This window comes from Sebastes umbrosus, chromosome 2, assembly GCF_015220745.1.
Source record: "Sebastes umbrosus isolate fSebUmb1 chromosome 2, fSebUmb1.pri, whole genome shotgun sequence".
Classification (NCBI taxonomy): Eukaryota; Metazoa; Chordata; class Actinopteri; order Perciformes; family Sebastidae; genus Sebastes; species Sebastes umbrosus.
The window spans coordinates 35,500,825-35,522,765 of record NC_051270.1 but is presented as its reverse complement, the minus strand read 5'-3'; the positions used below and the strand labels follow the sequence as shown (position 1 = coordinate 35,522,765).

The following is a 21,941-nucleotide window of genomic DNA, read 5'->3' as shown; positions in this document are numbered from 1 at the left end:
TGTTGTGCAGACTAAACCACTTATTTAAGCTAATCTCTGCTAGGGAGGGATCTCCAAGGTGACTATATAAAAAGGGGATTTGAGAACATTTTCACAGCCCTTAAACTTTGTCATTTTTAATTCTTTTGAACTCTAACAGTTTTTCAAGGGAAAAACCTTGTGCCTCAAGGAAAAAGCCTTGTGCCACATAGACACAAGGCTGTTATCACTTCCAAAGGTGCCTCTATTAAATATCACCTTGAAGGGGAAATACTTGTGCAATTATTAAAGCTTGGGTAGGTAACATTGGAGAAACTAGCAAGAGTACGCTAGATTTTTAAAATTATACAATCTAGCAAGTCGGCAACACTGACAGCCCGTCCCTTCAGACCTCCCTCCAAAGCCACTACCCCAAAATGATCATCATGAACGTAAACAACGTATATGGCTACTGTTAGTACTCACAGCTGTCAAGCTAGCAGCTTGGGGAAGACTACGGTGACGCACAATGAGTGTACGGACAGAGGGAGTGACGCAGGCAAGCTGTAATAAGCCCCTCCGATCAATTCATTTGGGCCGAATGAAATGATCGGACGTGTTTATTACAGTCCTGTGACAGCGACAGGTACCGGATTTTCTTTTCTTTTTTTGTCAGAACATATGATTTATTGAAAGTTGTCTGGATGTAATGAAAAAATCTAAAATACATTACCAACCCATAGCTTTATGTTTGACATTAAAGGTCTTTTTTTTTGTCGATTCAAAAATCCCCAATTACATATAAACGTTTTTAAAATAGTAACACTCACCTGGCACACTGACGTTATGTTAATGTTGACCATGGTGTCGATGAACTGAAACAAGAAGAACAGGAGCATTACTACAACGTGGGTGGTGTGTTTGTGCATTAACTTGCATTTATCATTGTTCAGAAATGTAGACAATCAACTGCAGATATTGAACATGTTATCTTGAGATTTCTTAAAGGTACAGTGTGTAGGATTTAGTGGCATCTATTGGTGTGGGTGCAAAATCGCGGTAACGCCGTTCGCCTCGCTCAGAGGCCATCCTTACCATAATAACACTACTTTCAGGAGCAACAGAAGTCAGACAGCGGCTGGCGGTACCACGGTTTTGCACTCTGCGGCTTACATTATAGTTTCACGAGCGTGTTAGAGAACTACGGTGGCCTTCAGGTAACGTAAAAACGTGAAAGGCTCTCTGCAGAGCCAGTGTTTGGTTTGTCTGTTCTGGACTACTGTAGAAACCTGGCGGACCACCGTGGCTAGCAAGCTAACGAAAACACAACGATTCTTAGTATCAGGTGATTATACACTATTGTGAATATTATATTCCATTTCTGCTTATGGATCCCCCTAAATCCTACACTGGTCCTTTAAAGCACAAGATGGTAGAAATTATTTGCTGAAATGCCAAAAGTTGTTCACATTAAAGCAACACTTGGTAACTTCTGAAAGAAGAAAAAGCATGTACATTCTCTTACAAATGAAAAGTTTAAAACCTAAGCAAAAAAAAAAGTCACCATTGCTCAATTAAGTTAAGTAAGTTACAACCTTACTTGGTGTGGTATGACCAGTAGCTTATGGTGGCTAATGTTAGCAAACTTTAGGTACAGTATATTGCTGTGTAACTATTATGACGCTTCTCTACTTGTGCTACTGTTGCACTACACTATTTTAGGTCCGGTATTTGCCTCTTTTGGCCACCTTTCAGTAAAACTCACACAGGCTCGCATTAACTTTTACTGTGTGATTTCCCTTTATATATAAACATATTTTATAGAGTAGAATAAAAAATACTTTGTCTGCTTTTCGCGTACAAAAGGCAGAAATTTGTCTTTGGTTCGCATGTGCTAAAACTGCTATGAAAAGGGTACATTAAAACAACATATCACATCCAGACAGGAGACATGAAAACACATTCACATAAAAACACAATAGAAGCTACATTAAAAAGGAGCACCAGATACCAGGACTGAATCAAGGTTAAATAAATAGATATAAAGTGCTGTGTGTGGAGGTAGCAGCTGGCTTCGGAATGTGTCTGTCCTTACATGTTAAGATACTTCATGGCAACAGGGACAAACTATTTTTTATGTTTTTTTTTGCACAGGGAACTTTGGCCTGATGGCAGTAGCTGAAAGTGGTGGTTTAAGGGATGGCTGTGGTCATCTATGATTTTGCCATGATGATAGGACAGTAGGGTCTGTTTGTAGCCTGTAATTGTCTTTCCCAGTTTGAATACTTTTGAAAGCTTTGTCTTGCTTTTGACACTTAGCATTATGAGCATTGTTGAAGGAACCTGAGACCAAAGATTTTCATTGCCAATGACTGCTTTGCTGGAATTGACAAATGACAATTAAAGAACCTTTAACCTTGAAGCAGGCAACGTAGTATAATTACTAGGGCTGTCAATAGATTAAAATATTTAATCGCATGATTGTTCATAATTAATCGCAATAAATCGCAAATTACTCGCACATTTTGTATCTGTTCAAAATGTACCTTAAAGGGAGCTTTGTCAAGTATTTAATACTCTTATCAACATGGGAGTGGGCAATTGCTGCTTTATGCAAATGTATGTATATATTTATTATTGGAAATCAATTAACAACACAAAACAATGACAAATATTGTCCAGCAACCCTCACAGGTACTGCATTTAGCATTATAACTATGCTCAAATCATAACATGGCAAACTGCAGCCCAACAGGCAACAACAGCTGTCAGTGTGTCAGTGTGCTGACTTGACTATGACTTGCTCCAAACTGCATGTGATTATCATAAAGTGGGCATGTCTGTAAAGGGGAGACTCGTGGGTACCCATAGAACCCATTTACATTCACATATCTGGAGGTCAGAGGTCAAGGGACCCCTTTGAAAATGGCCATGCCAGTTTTTCCTCGCCAAAAATTAGCATAAGTTCAGAGTGTTATTTAGCCTCTTTCTTGACACAGCTAGTTTGACATGGTTGGTACCAGTGGATTCCTGAGGTTTTTTCTCGTTTCATATGATGCAACTATCTTGACTCTAGATTTAAAACTGAGCTCACCAAAACCTTAAAATCGCAAGTTGCGTTAATGCATTAAAGATTAACTTTGACAACCCTAATAATTACAATACATTATCAATAACACATTTATTTTCCACTTAAAATAAAAGTACAATAATTGATCAGGTGTTACTCAGCTGGCCCTTTTGTCTATTCAATGTAAGTCAGAAACTGATCTGAGCAACTGTCCATACATCTAACTGGAAACTGAAAAGGATTCAGTTTGTAGTGGAGCTAGATTAATCAAACTTGATCGAAATATGATGTGTACAAAAGACAAAATGACATAAACTATATGATATGGGATGTGCTATTATTACCACTTCTATTCCTTTCAATCTGGTATTCTTTATATGCCTGTATGATAATCATTTATACCTTCATTGTAAATAGTAAAGTGTAAATAACTTACAGTGTCGAGATTGGGGACGTTGAGGAAGAATTCAGGGTAAGAATAGGATATTCCAACGTTGTTCACTGTTAACGAGAGAAAAATAACAGAACTGTGACATTAAACACACTAAATAACGTTAACAAAGTACCGGATGAAAAGGAAGATTGCATTTCTGTAATGTGGAGTTCAGGGTGTTATTCCTCTTTCCAATCTTAGGAGGGCAGCAGAGGGCTGGAGAAAGCCAGGATAAATTAACCTTTATGATTACATGGAAAACTCACATTTAACAAAGTGGATTTTACAGCATTCCTGATGCCCTGTAGGCACTGATTCAGATTGAATTTGCCTTCTCATACGACCGACTAATTCAATTTTATGAAAGGCGAGGTGACCTAAGCAGCACCTGCTGCAGTCTTACCCAACACTCCAATCTCCAGTCCGCGGAGTCCATCTTCAATCTTCGAGTAGATATCTACAGCGCTGAAGTCCGCTGCGATCGTTTTGGTGTCCACACCACATTTGCTCGCTGGGGGCACAAAACGTTTTCATTTTGCATATATACATGAGAAGCAATGAAAGATACCAGAAAAAGGAGCGCTCTCTTGTGTAAAGCATTTATTAATTGACCACATCACTAACAAATAGTCACTTGGAAAGGGAAGACCGGAGCAGAGGAGAAAAAATAATTAAACCCTGAAATAATCCTTCTTCATCAATGAGGATATCCCTCCCTTAAGAGGAAGCTTTCATTTAATTGGACAGATTCACTTTCAGCTCCAGCAGGAGGCTTTACTGCCTCGTAGCCAAAAGCACGAGAGTCCTGCTGAATCTCCCCTCAATGAAGGATCACTCGTGAAACACACGCAACTCAATGCAACAGCATTTAGTCTTAGTCATTTAGCCCTGTCGGACTATCACACTGAGCAATATGGATGCAACACTTCAGGTCCAGGATAAATGAGGCTGAACTCAAGCAGCTGTCATAATTAACACACAAACTACATTAGACTTGGGCCTTTGGACCACAGGTACTGTTGATTTCCCTCGACTGTAAAATACGGGATTAGTTTGACTGATGGATTAGTAATATTGAGTTATATTAATTTATTTCACCGTGATTTAGATGTAGATGCTACTCGTCTACAAAAAACTTCACTTTCCATTGTCCATGTCTGGCAACACTTTCGTCTGTGTTTACACTGCATGTTTAAAAAAAACAAAAAAAAAACAACTAATAAAATAAAATAAAATGAAATGAAATGAAATGAAATTAAAATACAATATTTACACAACTCACCGATCGCCTTGGATACGTCGTCCAGCTTTTCCTGAGAGCGGCTGATCAGCACGATGGAAAAGCCTCTGCGGGCAAGCTGCAAACACAAAAAAACATCGTAATGAGAATCAGGTTTATTTGCCAAGTACATACATGTACATACAAGGAATTTGACTCCGACTTCATGCATCGCTCTCTATGTACCTACACATAAACAGAAACAACATCTGGGAACAAGGACAACAAAGCTGAACAAACAAAAGCGAGGAACAGACAGGACATGCACACAAGCAGCGAAAAAAGTAGGTGTACATATAAAAGTATATAAATATATATATATATATATATATATATATATAAAAAGCACCAATAAACAACAACAAAACAAGAAAAAAATAATAAAACAAAATATCTATATACCAGTCAAGTGCTCTGGAAGTTTCAAACAACACAAACTGTGCAAAGAAATAAATACTGAATGGATATACATGGACTGGATGACCATGTACAGCATGCACATTCAAAGATGTCTATATGCTGTATGCACAGGGACTCATGTCAAACAAAGGTTATACACTGACACGTGTGCACTTCACACACAGTCAGTCTGAAGATAATAGAGTGGAAGTGGCATTAAACAAAAGTGTGTGTTTATGGAATATGAAAGGGAAAAATTAGCCACCTTTTATGTGGATGTCCAATCAGTGTTGATGGAAAATGTATCTGATTAAAGCAATAAATTACTCAGTGCGTGCTATATTTACTGAGAAAGCCGAGTTCGCAGCTACAAAATCTCTTGTTCTTCCTGCATCCAGTGCCGTCATTTGACATGAATGACGTAGTTGGAAGGAAGAAATACAGGTTGCTATTTCAGCTTGGTTTCTAGTCTTCCTTGTTCTCTTTGCTTTTAGCTGAACAAGAGAAAGACCGAGGCCGTGGCTGCAGCTGTACAAGATGATATGGCTGGCGCCCGGCAGGGACCCTGGGCATCAGAAGCTTGCGTGCAATGCATCCTGGTACATGTAGGCACTGCCTACGCGGCTCTGAGAGCAGGAGAACTCAGCTTTCTCGGTCAATACAGCACGCACTGAGGAATTTATTGCTTCAATTGACTACATCTTACCATCAACACTGATTGGACATCCACATAAAAGGTGGATCAATTTTCCCTTTAAATCATTCATAAAGGTGCATAAAGAGTTTTGTCACTGTAGTCCTAGCTTTGTAAACTTGTACCTGTGATTGTACCCGTAATTTCTGTTTCAAACAGGTTTATTTTTTTAAGTCTGAAGATTTAGGCTTCTACCTGTAATCTCTGCTTCGCAAGTCAAGCTTAATTCCACAAGACGAATAATTACGCACAAGCATCTGTCTGCACAAGCACGTACATTTGACAGGTTTACTGTGTGGTAATGTCAAACAGGAGGTCACTGGCAAGGTAAAACCTTCTTTGAAAGTAACCATTTGGAAGAAACATTTCATGTGGAACTATCCTAGTTAGGTAGCTAGTCAACTAACTAACATTAGCTAGCATTTCTAAATTGTTACTTTGATATTAAATTAAATTAATCCTTAAGGCATGGATCTGAATGCACAAACTTGAGAAGCACAGTTTACAGAAGCCTAAATATTCAGACTCAACTAAATAAACGTGCAAGCAATGACTTGAATGTACAAACGTTCAAACACAGACATTACAGAAACAAATCAAATGTACAAGTTTACAGAAGTAGGATCACAGCAACAAAACTGTATTTTCGTGCAAACCAACTGAAATTATAAATACAAACCTGAATGTTCAAGCTTATAAAACCAACATTACAGGCACAAAACTCTATATTTTCAAGCACACCTTTATGAATTATTTAATATTCCGTATGTATTTGACAGAGAGAGAGAGAGACAGAGAGAGAAATCCCACCCAACTGCCCCCCCCGTTGTTTCACTGTGGTCCTCTGTTGTTTAGGTTCGGAGTCCAGGGAATCTTACCTCCTCTGCATAAGCTTTCCCAATCCCATCTGTGGCTCCTGTCACAACTGAAATGGGAAAAAGAGACAGACAGAAACTGAATTAGCAAGACAAAGTGTATAAAATCCTAAATCAAATATGAAAACACAGACTTTAATAAGGCAAGATATGCTTCTCCACGGTACAAGAACAAGATATAGATTCTTTCCATGAACATAAAACTGGGGCTCTATTGGCTGGTTCATTAAAACTGAGAAAAGGAAGTTACGCTGTCTTTGTATATTTGTATACTCCTCCATTCATTCACAACTAACCATCGGGATGGATCCATACAACATGAAAAATTAATATAAATATAAATTAGATGAAAAAAGGACCAAAGACAAAACAACAAACAGAGAGAGAAGCAATTTACTGGATATACAGTCTTCATTAAACAGTGAGTACTGAGTGTTTGTCACTGAATAAAGCCCTCTGTATACTAGGTATATATACAAATAACTTTATTGTTAGTTCAACTAACAGGCCAGGAGGATGATAGCTTTATCTTGGAAAAAATTGGTTGTACCGTCGATGCATGTATGGGGTGAAGGAGATGGCATCTTGTATTGTATCGAAGAGACTGACTTACATAACAAAGAGAAAAAGTAGGAGAATTTGAAAAGGTGTTGAAACTCTTGTTGGAATTCCTTGAACTTCAAGGTTGAAATTTCTATGTGTCGTTGAGTGCTTTTACATCGTTGTCCTTGTTTTTTTTTTTCCCTTATCTGATGTTTTTTTTTTTTTTATTATTTGTATGTGTAAAATGTATGTAAAATTCAATAAAAATATTGTTTAAAAAACAACAAAAAATTTGCTCGTGTGCATGATCAAGGACACCTAAACATTACATCCATAATGTGATTGTTGGACATCTTCTTCCAGGACCGAATAACGGGCATTAATCTACTGCTATACCAGCCTCATAAATAAAGATTTTAGACAACACTGCAAAAACTGTGCAGTAAAAACTAAGCAACGCTAGTAGCCACCATATATGAACAGACAAAGAGCGCCACCTCCAGGAACTTTAGCACCACAGAAAACTGATGATAAAGAAGTCAGAGTCAGGGAATGTTTGATGTCTGATAAGTGATCCCTGGAAAGTGCAGTGCAATAACACCAATGATGGTCTTTTTGCTTTAAGCCAAGAAAGCTTTAGAAAAATAAAATGAATTGACTTTCAAGGGTAAAGGGCTGAGTGGGAGTGTAGATAAATGTACTGCAGGAAGAGGTACGCTGAGAGCAGCCGAGGATATAAGGAGGACAAAGACAGAGAGAGAGAGAGAGGGGAAGTTAGGTCCTCTCTGTCATCAGTGGCAATCGAGCAAACGGATGCCCTGGAACTGCCTGGCACAAACAGCAGCAGCAGCAGCAGCAGCAGCAGCAGCAGCAGCGGCCTATTTTTAGTAATTCCCATCTTTCAGAAGGAACTATTCATCACACCTCTGGCTAAATATAACAAAAAGTGGATTGGAGTGGGATGGAGAGTCAGGACGTCCCTGTATGACCTGGCTTAAAAGAACAACATTCATCTTATCCTTGTGTATACTTTTGTATTATTCTTCATCTTGTGTTTTTTAAGTGTCAGTTGTGTGTAATTATTATTCTGTAATTATTTTGTTCCCTTTTTTTTGCACTGTGGTTTAGACCTAATTGTCAGAGTGAAGAGCACTTATCATTGGTGGTTTAGGTCAAACCGCAACAGTCTGGCTGCACTGAGCAGATCCGCCTCTAGGGGCCGCTAGCGTGGCTTTTAAACTCATTTACATGCAAGGTGCACTAACATAAGTGCAATCTCTATGCAAAACAAATTTAAACAGTCTAAGTCTACTAAAGATAAGTATACTAGTGAAAAGAAAAGTGCATTATGGTTTGCCGTTAATTTAGTTATTTGTGGTCTGCTGCCGGGCCCAGTAAAAAGGTACTAGGGACACAGAGATACTGATGTCGGATATCGGGCCGATACGGTCTCAAAGAGCTGGATCGGGTATTGGTGACAATGGATTGGACTGCATTAAAAACACTTGAATTGTAATTTCTGTTAATTTTGAATATATTTTACCATGTTGCTGGTGTACGATTTATTATTTTAATAATACATAACAATTCAGTATCTATGTTATATCTATTTTATATCTATGTTTTTGTTACATTTTGTTTTACAAAGTTAGGAATGTTTAAGTCAAGCCTGATGTTGTCTTACACATAAGAGAATGATCTCAGTCACTTCAACACAGTGAGGCATACAGCTTATTAATTAAAGACTGGCAGGATTGGTACTCGCCGTATCGGTCGATACCCAAAGCCCAGATATCGGGACTGAAAAAGTCAGATCGGTGCATCCCTAAAATGTACAGACTTATTGTTTTCTACTAAAGTTTCATCCGTTGTGTTTTTATATGCTGGGACAGGTAATAAAAAAAGATGAAATACATCTATGGAGGCCAGAGTATGCGTGTGACAGACATTAGCACTGTGGGGAAAAATGCATTCCCCACACGGAAGGCAACTGGTTACATAACAAAGATGTATTTGATTGGCCGATGCGGTGGTGTCTTGCTGATTTATGTTGCATTGTGTTGCAAGAAAAGTTGAGCCGTGTTAAAAGTTTTTGCCGAAAGACCCTGTGTTTTTTTTTTTGTTTTTTTTGTAAGATCCTTCTGTGTTCACACCCCCAATTGGTCAATGCAGTGGTCTCATTGAAATGAGTGAGACCGAGAATTAAAGTGTTTTTAGTCTCACTTGTTATATTATCTTAACTAGGGATGCACCGATCCAATATATTCCCTCCAACATCTCAACTCTGCCAATACAGAGTACCAATCTGATACCAGTCCTCTCTTTCCCTCAAAATGTTAAAACTGTATACCTCACTGCATTTATTTGGATGTTTTATGTAAGGTAAGATGAGGCCAGGGATTGCTGTGGTAGAGCTGCAACGATTAGTTGATTAGTTGTCAACTATTAAATTAATCGGCTATTTTGATAATCAATTAATGGGGTTTGAGTCATTTTTATAATAAAAACAAGTCAAAATTCTCTGATTCCAGCTCCAGTCCACTTCTTTAATATGAATACTTTCTGGTTTCTTTACTCCTCTATGACAGTAAACTGAATATCTTTTATCAGCTATCATTTGAGGACGTCATCTTCGGCTTTGGGGAAACACTTTTCACCATTTTCTGACATTTTATAGACCAAACAACTAATCGATTAATTGAGAAAACTAATCAAATATTTTCTATTATATGTGTTTTTTTATTTAAGAATTATAAGCATTTAACAGACATGGTATATATATCATGATTAATATTGTTAATATACGGTATTTTTGTCAGCCATATCGCAGAACACCACACACTACCCGATCGTTGCTGCTTTCATGAAACGTTGTTTGTGCTGTTGCCGCAATGTCTAATACAAATATCCCCGCAGAGATGTTTATTTTAGGCAAATATTTTGTTCTTTTGACAATACTATTAATTCCTTCTCTTACTCATCTGTCTACCTACCCTTCGCTGTACCCATGTCCCCTTTGTGTGATCTTCCTAAGTACAGATGATGCCGAGGTGCCAAGCATCCTCTAGGGCTGCAGCAGAGCCAAATAGAAGGGAGTGGGGGAGGAAAGAGGAGAGAAAATGACAAACACGAACATGGGGGATCCTGGGGGCAACTAAAAATAGCACAGGGAAGAGGAGGGGAGAGTGATGCAGAGTCCACAGGCACAATGATGAGGGAAACATAGGCTGGGTTATTTTTAGTTGTTTTAAGAATGAATTGTTTTGCAGTCGGAACAGAAAAAAAAAAAAAAAAAGCTTTTATAGCTGAGTGCATGTTCCCTTCAGTCAAATAAAACAAGGTCTATTTTAGGAAGTGCTGTCTTCTGCAGAATGTAGGTTAGACTGGCTAGGTGTTCTGATGATGGTGCTACTATGTGTCATCATCCGGGTGTCGGGTTTGATAGCCAACATCGTTTTATTGTTGAAAATAATTGAAGGAGTGGGAATAACTCATCTTCTGCACCTAAAATATAAACCAAAGTCCTGCCCTACTTCCAGACTCATTATTTATACTAGAGGAGAGGGGTATTTCATAGCGACATAAGTGTTTATATACTGTATATATAAAATAATTGGTTAGTCGATTGACAACTATTTTGATAATCGATTATTTGTTTCAATCAAATGCCAAAAATTCTCTAGTATCAACTTTGCGAGAATTTGTTGCATCTCTCTTCTGTTTTATATCACAGTAAACTGAATATCTTTGGGATTTGGACTCTTGTTCAGACAAAACAGGACATTTGAAGATGTCACTTTGAGCTAAATTATACTTCATGTTTCATTTTCTGTAATTTTATACTACATGAATATAATCGTTAGTTGCAGCTCTAATGTAATGTAATTGCACCGAGCACTACTGGAACAATCACAATAATAAAATAATTTACTACCGAATCTACAACAGCAACAATGACTATTATTATATCAAATAAGACCACTGGAATGTGTGCATATGTTTGATAACCAACAATGTCCGAGCCTCGATAAGAGCTGGGCGATAGGTGGAAAATCAAATATCATGACATTTTTACCAAATACCTCGATATCGATATTGCGATGCTATTGTAGGGTTGGCTACTGGTGCTTTCACAAAATATTTACACAATGAGATTTTTGATAAATAATCATCAGTAATGTAGCTATAATGGCTAAGTGGGTAAAGGCAAATAATAAGATATTCCGATATCCAAAATCCAAGACAATATCTAGTCTCATATTATGACATCGACATACAGGGCTAAACAATAAGGTTTGCCCGCTTACCCGGGGCAAGTAAAATGCCACATCGGGCTAGTAAATCTAGCAAATCGGAAAGTGGTAAAAAACAAAAAAAACAAAAAAAAAATCCGGAGCTGATGATGGACATAGCTAATGAGTGAGCCATCTCGCTTCCTTCTCATCTCTGTTGAGAGTTGTACATGAGCAGTTCCAATTGGCACGCTCGCCAGAAAATGGCATCAGTTAAAGACAAATTTTATGAGCTCCGGATGCGTGCGACGAAAAAGGATCAGTGTTTCTTCTGCATCAGCGATCGGCTGTCTGTGATTGGACGGTTTTCTTCTTCGTTTTCTGCTTTCATAGCAAATTGCATCTGCAATATGTTTTCAATAACACATCAAATGGAGTTGTGATTTATTATGGCTGGTTTACCTATTCAAGATAATATAATGTGATGTGAAAATGGCAGTAAAAATGGTCAGCAACGTTCATTAACGCACAAATTTGCACTTCTCACGATTTATAGATAAGAACTATTGTGAATTGGGTCTCAATGGTTTGTCATTTTTAAGAAGTGGGACACCAGAAACAACGTTTGGGAAGCACTGAGCTGAAGGGTTTGAACTGGATTGTAAATTTAAAAAAATCAGACAGCATGTGAACAGATGAAGTCATTATATAAGCACTGACAGACAGGTTTGTGATAAATAAACTGTTAGCTGTAACTTTTGTTTTAGATAGATGTTACTGTTTTATGAGCTTGATTTATAAACCACCCTGCGTTATTATTACAATATAAGGCAGCTATATTATTAATAAGTGGAGCATTGTCTCAGATAGCTCGACGCCATTTCATTAGGATACCACTACAATGGTTCTCTGTTATACTGCCACAGACTCTCTTTCTTTCTCTCTCTCTCACACACACACACACACAACAAAGTGCGATGTGGTACCAGTGAACCTGAATCCCGAGGATCCTGCGGCTCATTTATGAATGGCTCTGCTCCCGTTACATAATCAGGCCATCCTCTCAATCAAGTCCACTTCACTGAGACAAAGTTTGTGAATGGAAGCGGCGGCGGCATCCGAGGCTAACGGGCTCCTCTGCCTCATTGGATATATTCTGATTCATTTTGCATGTGTAGCCTGATCCAAAAATAAAAACCCCGGCTGACGCGGTTCCATTTTTAGCTGCACGCAAAAAAAGATCAAGGGCAACTTCAGCACGCATCCTCAAAACATTTGGGTTTCTCTGGCGGACTGATGTGACTGCGACATGCACCGCTTGAAAAAGACTGCTCCGATTTTGAAACTCTGATAAAATGATAAAAATAAGAGTGCCCAAGTAAAAAGATAAATGCACACATAAAATGATTTAGGATTGGGAAATATACACTGCAAACGCATGAAAGATTTACTCCGAAACAGACTATTAACTATTGTTCTTCATCTCATGACTTCCACTGAACGTGGAGGATGCAATGTAATATAACTGTATCTAAAACAGCTATTTCTACCTCTTTCCAAACTACTGACTGATTATGTGATTCATGTATCATGACGTGAACCTTGAACACCAGACTCGCAATCATTTGAGCAATCCCAGCAGCAGTCTGTTCAAACTTCAAGGTCCAGTCAGTGAGCAGGCTGGACAGATGGACAGCGTTCAGTCTGATTTGATAATCCCCTCCAGCCATAATCCCATGACAAGATTTACTAGAGTTTACACCAGATAACAAAAGGCTGATCATTCCCTGCCCATTCTTTATTTCTAGTGAAAAGCACCACAGACTAACACTGCAGTCTGCTGTTGCTGGGACGAAGAAGAAGCCTATAGTGTGTAACAAATATGTGCTAAAGCAAAAGTAGACTTCACAATCACCAGTGTGAGCCATAAAACACTCAGGGTTAACTTATTATGCAAGCTGTGACACAGTGCAACAGCACAGTACTGTTCAGGTTGGCCATGTCACGTTCAAAGAAAATGTGTCTGATTGTAATATACATTCAGTGGCCACTTTATTAGGTACGCCTGTACAATATAATGCAATCCAATACAACAGCTCTAGGGCTGCAGCTAACGAATATTCTCATTGTCGATTAATCTGTTGATTAATCGATTAGTTGTTTGTTCTATAAAATGTCAGAAAATGGTGAAAACTGTTGATTAGTGTTTCCCAAAGCCCAAGATGACGTCCTCAAATGTCTTGTTTTGTCCACAACTCAAAGATATTCAGTTTACTGTCATGGAGGAGTAAAGAAACCAGAAAATATGCACATTTAAGAAGCTGGAATCAGAGACATTTTACTTTTTTCTTTAAAAAATGACTCAAACCGATTATCAAGATAGTTGGCAATTCATGTAATAGTTAACAACTAATCGATAATCGTCACAGCTCTAAACAGTTCTGCCATAAAGTCGTATACTTTTACAAAGTTTATAATGTTCCGTTTTTGTTGTCTGAAGTGTGTAAATTCAACTATAGGTCTGTTTCTGAGGTCATAGTTGGAGGTGGTTGTACTAGACTGACTACATTATATTCTGACTTTTTCTTATTGTTTTGTCCTTCCTATTTATATACTTGAGGAGGGCAGGATATTAGAAACCTTTCAATAGAATGCAGTTCACAACACCAATTGTGTAATGTATTGTGAAAAATTGTTAGTAAATCTATTCCTCTACTGTTGCTCTCAAACTGAGAGCAATCTAATGTATAATATAGACGTATTCTATTAAGCGATTAAAGTACATTTTCTCTTATAGAATAAAATGAAAAAACTATTTCAGAAAAATGTATTGTTGCGACAAAGATTGTAAAACTGGAACGTTGTAAATAGTATTCAAGGTTATACATATCAGCAGAAAGTGTTTCCTTCATTGGCCTTCATTGCTCAATGGCCTGTTATCTATAACTGATAATCTGAAAGACCATGGAATTTGTAGACTAAAGTTAAATGCTGTGTTTACAGTAAAAGCAATTTAATGCTGTTTTCTGTAGCTACAAATGATTAAACACTAAATCAAAGTATTATCAAGTGGAGTCTAGTGTGAGGTTGTTAAATGCTGAGCTGCTGCATCACTAAACACTGATGCTGGATGCTGTCAGAGATGCAACTATAACTTTCAGCCAGCAGAGAGCAGTGAACAGAGCTTCTGAAGCTGCAAGTTCAGTTACTCTTTCATAGACACACAAAATGATTTGGGCCTTTCTTTTTTTTAATGTGACTTTGTAAACAAAAATGTAAAGGGGTTGGATGTGATTAAATAGTAAATAAATAAATTGAATATTATATAATAATAATAAAAATAATAATAATAATAATAATAGTAATTAAGTTAGAGAAGTTCCTTTGGACACTGAATATAACTAAAAACGAGTTGGAGAAGTTTAGATTTGATTATGAATATTCTTGTGAGTTCTGTAGATTATAATAGTTATAATAATTCAAATATTTTTATTCTTGTACTTTTATTGATCTTGCACCTCCCCATATGCCACCTACTGTGTTCCCTCTGTCATTGATGATAGTGCAGTATGAATGTGTAAATGTCTCGGTGGACTGCAGAAACTGAATTGCCCTTCGGGGATAAATAAAGCTATCTGTATCTGTAGATTAGAAAAATAAACTATAAATTATTCTTATATATATCTTGGATTCATGTTTAGTGAAAGAATGGCTGGTTAATACACCCACAAGACAGACACATCTCCTTAGTTTTACAAGTACTTAAAGAAACTTTGTTTTCTTCAGGTTCAGGTGCAAATTGATGCTCATCTATATAGGAACCACCAAGAATCCAAACAACTCATTCATTCCTGTACCAAGAAGCAATTTGTTATGAATAGGCCCACTAATAAATTAATATCAAAGGGGACATATCATGCAAATTTTCCGGTTCATGCTTGTATTTTGGGTTTTCTACTAGAACATGTTTACATGCTTTAATGTTAAAAAAAAACATTATTTTCCTCATACTGTCTGTCTGAATATGCCTGTATTTACCCTCTGTCTGAAACGCTCCGTTTTAGCGCATTTCAACGGAATGGCAACGGAATTGCGTTGCTAGGAAACAGTTTGGGTCCATGTTTACTTCCTGTCAGCTGATGTCATTCGCATACGCTGCAACAGGAAATAAACATTTAGTATGTTTACGTTTAAAACTGTGAAATGGCTTTCGAGCCGCAAATGGAGTAAGACGTACTTTTCAGAGCTCCTGCAGAATCCTGACTAATTTCGTATTTAAACGACATTTAATTTTAAAAAAGCACGCAAAAAGCTTAGAATCTACCCTCAACTAACCAAGGTGCAGTTAAAGGTCGGTAAAATCGACGTGGATGGCGTCTAATCTGCGCAAATATAAGAATGAGGGCTCATCCACCACAAGGCCCAACACATCCTCGGCGAAGAGTTCAACTAACACCGACCAGGCTTCACCCGCACCCGCGGCTGAACTGACCATGGACATCGCCTCGGTGAAAGCGGATATCCTCTCCTCCATAAGAAAGGACATAACCGCTGTGATAAGTGAACAGCTGAAGAGTACTCTGGCGGAGTTTTTTGACTCGCTACAGACGGAAATGAGAGCATTGAAAACTGAAATAGCCAACAACACCGCGGTGCTCCGCTCAGATCTCGAGCATGTTAAAGCTAACGTAACAGAGATGGAGGCAGGACTATGCACGTGGTCGGACGAGGTAGTTTCAGTTCAAACATATGTCAGAGACCTCAATAAGCAAGTGGAAGAATTAAAAGTAAAATGTGAAGATATGGAGGGGAGGATGAGAAGAGGTAACATTCGGATCATCGGAGTAGCTGAAGAACCTGGATCAAGCTCACCTACGGAGGTTTCTAAACTTCTTAAAGCGGTGCTACAGATGGATAAAGAGGTGCGGGTGGAGCGCGCACATCGCGGGCTAACACAGAGGAGACCGGGAGACAAGCCACGCGCCATTATCGCAAAACTACAGAACGAGGGAGATGCCGAAAACATCCTGAGGAGGGCCCGGGACCGCGGTGGTCAGCTCCGCTACAACGGCAGCCCGATTGCCATATTCCCCGACTACACAGCCGCCGTGGCCAAAGCCAGGTCCGCGTTCACGGACGTCAGGAAGATGCTCTGCGGGAGATCAGGAGTTCGCTATGGAATACTCTTCCCGGCCAGATTCCGCATTTCCCACAACAATGAAGAGAAGGAGTTCCTGGATGCTGCCAAAGCCATGGACTATGTAAAGAAAGAAGTCATCCCCAGATCTGAGATGGAAGACTAACTGAAGGTATCCTTATTTCACATGGGAAGTGACATATAAACAATTCTAAATAACTGTTGCCTGGGACAGCTTCCTAAATGTTTATTCAGATGGACTATTTGAGTGTTTTGTTTCGTTTTTGTTATTATTTACTTAATTGCTCATTACCTGAGAGGCTGTGTCTATCATTAGGATATTAGCATAGGTTAAACAAAACATAAATATCCCCTGAGATTACCTGTGTGTGTGGGTGTGTGTGTGGATGTTTGGGTGTGTGGGTGTGGATGTGGGTAGGGGTGTGTGTGGGTGTGAGGGTGTGTGCTTGTGTATGGATGTGTATAGTAGAAGGATATGTGATCTAAATACTTGTGTGCATACAGGCTGTAATGAATGAGCATAAGCTCTCAGGAAACTTTCACTCATTTTTATCTCATTTCCTTTGGTTTTGATAAATTCCTAAGTTTCACAATAAGTTTTATACATAGAATTACTTTGACAATTGTGACACTCACATTGAAATGTCGTAATCTTTTCTAATTTTATCTCGGGGTTCTGCAGGAGCCTGAACCGAGAATAATAGCTTTAGTTCTTTAGTTCTGTTTGGTTTTCCACCCAAGCAAAGGCGAGCACTCTCTAGGATTGTTCGCATAGCTGCCGTCCTGACCTGCAGCCTGGGACCTTGTCCCAAAGGTGTGTTGGACACTGTGTTGACCGAGTTCACGGTTTATCTAACTTTGGGATCAACTCAAACTGAACTGAACATAATGTTCCCCAGGGATCTCACTGTGAGATTTAAAGCAACAAGGAAATTAATTTTTTCCTCTATTCCAATACAAATGTCTCATGTTAATGTTTCAACCCTGTCTACACTTCTATTTATTTATGTATTTTACTTTTGTATATTCTGTTCTTTTTTTGGTTTAAATACCCCTCTTCCCCCATCCTCCCCACCCCTACCTATTACAAATACTTATCTTCTTACACCCACTCACCTACATTCACACAATCATGCACTAATCATAAATTGGACAGGTTAATTTCAAAATTTATATGGCAAGGAAAACGGCCAAGAATCAGACTAAAAACATTGCAGCTATCTAAACTAAAGGGAGGGCTCAAACTTCCAAATCTAAGATATTACTTCTGGGCTGCGCAGTTAAAACCTTTGACAATATGGACCCGGGATTGTACACATACACGCTGGCTTAACATAGAAAAAAGCCTTTGTGCGAGGCCCCTACAGATCTTGCCTTTCTTAGATGTAGCCTTACGAGAAATTCAAATGGGCGAATGGACTAAAGTCACACTAACAATTTGGAGAAAAATCAAACTAGCATTTGGATTGCCCAAAGCAATTTCAGCATTAACCAATATTGGATTCATAAAGGATTTTGTTCCCTCCAGTTTAGATACAGGATTTAGAAAATGGTCAGAACATGGACTCGCTAACCTACACCAACTCCTGAAGGATGGCAGACTTAAGTCATTCCAGCAGTTGAGAGAGGAATTTAAACTTCCCAACACAGATTTTTTCCGATATCTACAATTAAGGGACTTCCTAATGAAACATAAGCAATGGGATAAAGTTCTGGAGCCCACTACAATTGAAGAGTTCCTAATGAAATTACAAACAGGAAATGGGGATAAGAAAATTATAGGCCGTTTTTACCAAATATTTTTAGGCATGAATTTGAACAATACGCTTCAAATAAAAGGGCGATGGGAAATTGAAATGAATATAGACATACCACAGGACATATGGGAAGAAATATGCACCGAAGCACATCTAGTGACCAACTCTAATAGCTGGAGGGAATTCAAATGGAAAGTGATTTCTAGATTTTTTCGTACACCAGAAATAGTGGCCAAAATGGGCCCTACACACTCGAATAAATGTTGGAGAAATTGTGGTACACATATTGGCAATCATATTCACATATTTTGGACGTGCCCCAAATTAAAAACATTTTGGGAAGAGGTATTTCGGGCACTCGAAGATGTATTCGACCAAAATTTCACCAAAGATCCAAAAATGGCACTGCTGGGAGCAATACCTGAAGGCATTGATGGAAGAGCCAAAAATATCTCTTACAAATATTGCTTACAGCAGCAGTTAAATGCATTACAATTAAGTGGCTAAAACCTGAGCCCCCAACATACAATTTATGGATTGAGAAGGTATGGGAAATCTACCACATGGAACAAATAACCTATTCCATAAGACTCCAAAAAGACACATTTGTTAAAAGGTGGAGCCCTGCCATGATTGTACTAGTGCAGTGATCGGTGATCTGAGTGTTCTCATATATCCTGGATCATACTTGTGTCTTTGTCTTCCTGACCCAGATCACCTCTCTGGGCACGTGCACGCATCCATACAGCACACACCCATACAACACACTCCCCCTCCCTTACCTCCGACCCCTTACCACATTTATTATTATTTAAATTTATTTATTTATTCATTTTACTTTGTTTTATTTTAATTATTTGGATTGTCTAGGTCTGTGTCCTCCCTTTCTCTCTGAATCCAATTGAAATTATATTTTAATATTAAGTCTTGTTTTTTTTTTTTTCTGTTTTTGTTTTTTTGTGTGTTTTCTCTCTCCCCCTTGTTTTAAGCTGTAAGATTTTTTTTTTTTTAAAACTATGAGACAGCTATAAAAATGAAAATACAGTGGTATAGAATGTTATTATGATTGTATGAGTTGCTGAAACTGCAATCAAATTTAAGTTAAAAAAAAACTGTGAAATGGTCTAAATATTGTAGATTTGTGACATCACAAATTGACAGAAATCCTAACAGCTTGTTTCAAACGCACAATTTCTGAATACGGGCTGTGTGTACTTCTCCATGGATTGAGTGTTTTGATACTTTCACAGTATTTATATATCACTTAAACCTGCTTTATAATATAAAATACATACAAATCTCACTTTTTACGATATGGGACCTTTAAAGAGGAAATGGACCGACTCCAATGACAACTTTGGCAGTTTTCATGGTATTTTGATATGATATTGTATCTTTATTTGATCACTTTCCTCTTAGTAAGTTATGTGTATACAGTTGAAATAAAAAATTTAAAAAAAGGTGAATGACACAAGCCAGCTTAACGTTAGACAGTGACGTCATTGTGTCCACACAGTCTCTCACCTGCCCATGTCCCCAGTGTGGTGGGTGAGACGAGCCGTCCGTTGCCCAGCACCCACACCCTGACCCCGGTCACCAGGCGACACACGGAGCACAGCGACAGCCAGGCCGCCGTCAGAGCACCGAGCAGCAGCAGCGGCGTCTCCACGGACCGCAACACGGCTTCTCCACTGGACCACATACCTCTGTGTCTCTGGTATCTGAGGACAGTACCGACCGGACGTCTAGTCTCTGTGTTTCTGGGAGAAGAAGAAGAAGAAGTGCTCAAAGTGCAAAATGAGTGCCACGAAAAACGGATCGGTGTTGCTTCCGCATCAGCGAATGGCGGTCTGTGATTGGTCCGTTTTCTTTTTCTTCTTCGTTTTTTTTATGTTTATTGGCGGTTGGTAAACTACGAGTTGGTGCATTACCGCCACCAGCTGGTATGTGTGGTGTGTGGATCAGACTGGCTGGTATGAACTATATTCAAAAACAATAACTGCAAAAATTAAATGAATAAATACATAAAAAATAAAAATAGAATAAATCATATTGGCCCGTTTCCTTCTTCTTTTTCTGCTTTTAATAGCAAATTGCAAAAGATCTTATCTTTCCTACCATCTAGTGTTATACCCATATACCACAGTCCTCCCTGTCACCATTATCAGTCCCGTATTTTGAAATAAATAAATAAAATGTATGTGATATGGCATTTCCTGAGCTGTTATGTTGTTTTATGTTTTTCTACCACTTTTTTCTTCACCTCCTTATGTAGCTCTGTTTTATTTATAATAATAATAACACTATTAATAATAATAATAATAATAATAATAATAACATTATTATTAATAATAATAATAATAATAATAATAATAATAATAATAATAATAATAACAACAATAATGTGAGGAAGCAACAACTCCCTCAGTAACTGTTTGGTAAAGCCAAGTGGGGTTGATCACAGTTATCTTTGTTTTTCCTTATGTGGGTAGTTAAGGGGTTAATTGACTGACAGGGACTGAGTGGCTCCAAGTGTAATCAGGTGTGCTCTGATTTCCCAGGTTCTTACTGCAGGTGTCTCCAGTCTGAGCTGATGGCAGCATTCGCCTGATAAGCCAGTTTGAACTGGAAAGGCGGGCTGTTAGGTTATATGACCATGTGTGAAAGTAGAGTTTGAAAAAGAGAGTGGTAAAAAAGAGCAGCACCAGGCATGTGGTGAGCAGTGTAACTGAATGCAGAGGATGATTTTCCCTCCATGTGTTTTTTCCTTTGTTTGATGGAATTTTTACAGACTGAAAATAAAAGTCTGCCTTATTTTTCAAGCATACTTACCTGCCAGTGTGATGATTTCTCTTCGTGACTTTTCACCTTGCTCTCCTGCACCTCACCTTGCAACAATTGGTGGCAGCGGTGGGATCTAATACGCCTGTGTCGAGTTGGTGTTGGAATGCTGACTAAATGAGAGGTGCAGTACGTGGAAGAGGTCGGCCGAAGAAATCCACCTTGGCAGAAATGGAGAGAAAGAATGCTGAAAGGACAGTGGAGTTTGAGCCACCACTTGATGGAGCCATGGCCGCTGGAGATGAAGAAGAAGAACCAGTGGTACGGCCAAAAATACTTATAGACCGTGTTGCTAGTGAAGAACTCTCTGCCACAGACTTTTTTGAAGAAATGAGAGAGTTTATGCGACGGTCTAGACAAACTGAAGCGGTACTTTTTGATCAGATTAAACAGCTAAGAGGTGAGATGGGAGCAAAGTCGACGCAGGACTGGATGTCAGATGAACAATATGAACAGCCTGACCAACATTATCCTCATGCTATACCTGCTGGTGTTTTAAAGCTGCAAGCTGAAACCTCCATGCACCTGCCCACAGTTAAAGAACCAAAGAAATTCATTCCACTTCAAGCTAGTGGGCCTGTCTCCTCATTACAGCAACTGTTGCCTCAGCAGCAACAGCGTGCTTCTCCACCAACCCGGTCTGTCAGGCCCCATGTCAGTGAACCAAGAATACCTGACTTCAAAGAAGGTGAAGATCCAGAG

At 38.6% G+C, this 21,941-nt stretch overlaps 1 protein-coding gene across 2 annotated transcripts in view; it reads right to left on the bottom strand.

Annotated features, from left to right (window-relative positions):
- hsd17b12b (hydroxysteroid (17-beta) dehydrogenase 12b) overlaps positions 1 to 21,941 on the bottom strand; it is a 41,302-nt gene that overhangs the window by 8,904 nt on the left and 10,457 nt on the right. For both annotated transcript variants that reach the window (XM_037790019.1, XM_037790012.1), the window contains exons 2-7: positions 19,923 to 20,104; positions 6,712 to 6,758; positions 4,744 to 4,819; positions 3,865 to 3,972; positions 3,465 to 3,529; positions 789 to 833 (exon numbers count right to left, since the gene is read on the bottom strand). In XM_037790019.1, the coding sequence (XP_037645947.1) occupies positions 789 to 833; positions 3,465 to 3,529; positions 3,865 to 3,972; positions 4,744 to 4,819; positions 6,712 to 6,758; positions 19,923 to 20,100 (519 nt within the window). In that variant the 5' untranslated portion in view covers positions 20,101 to 20,104. The remainder of the gene's footprint in view (positions 1 to 788; positions 834 to 3,464; positions 3,530 to 3,864; positions 3,973 to 4,743; positions 4,820 to 6,711; positions 6,759 to 19,922; positions 20,105 to 21,941) is intronic.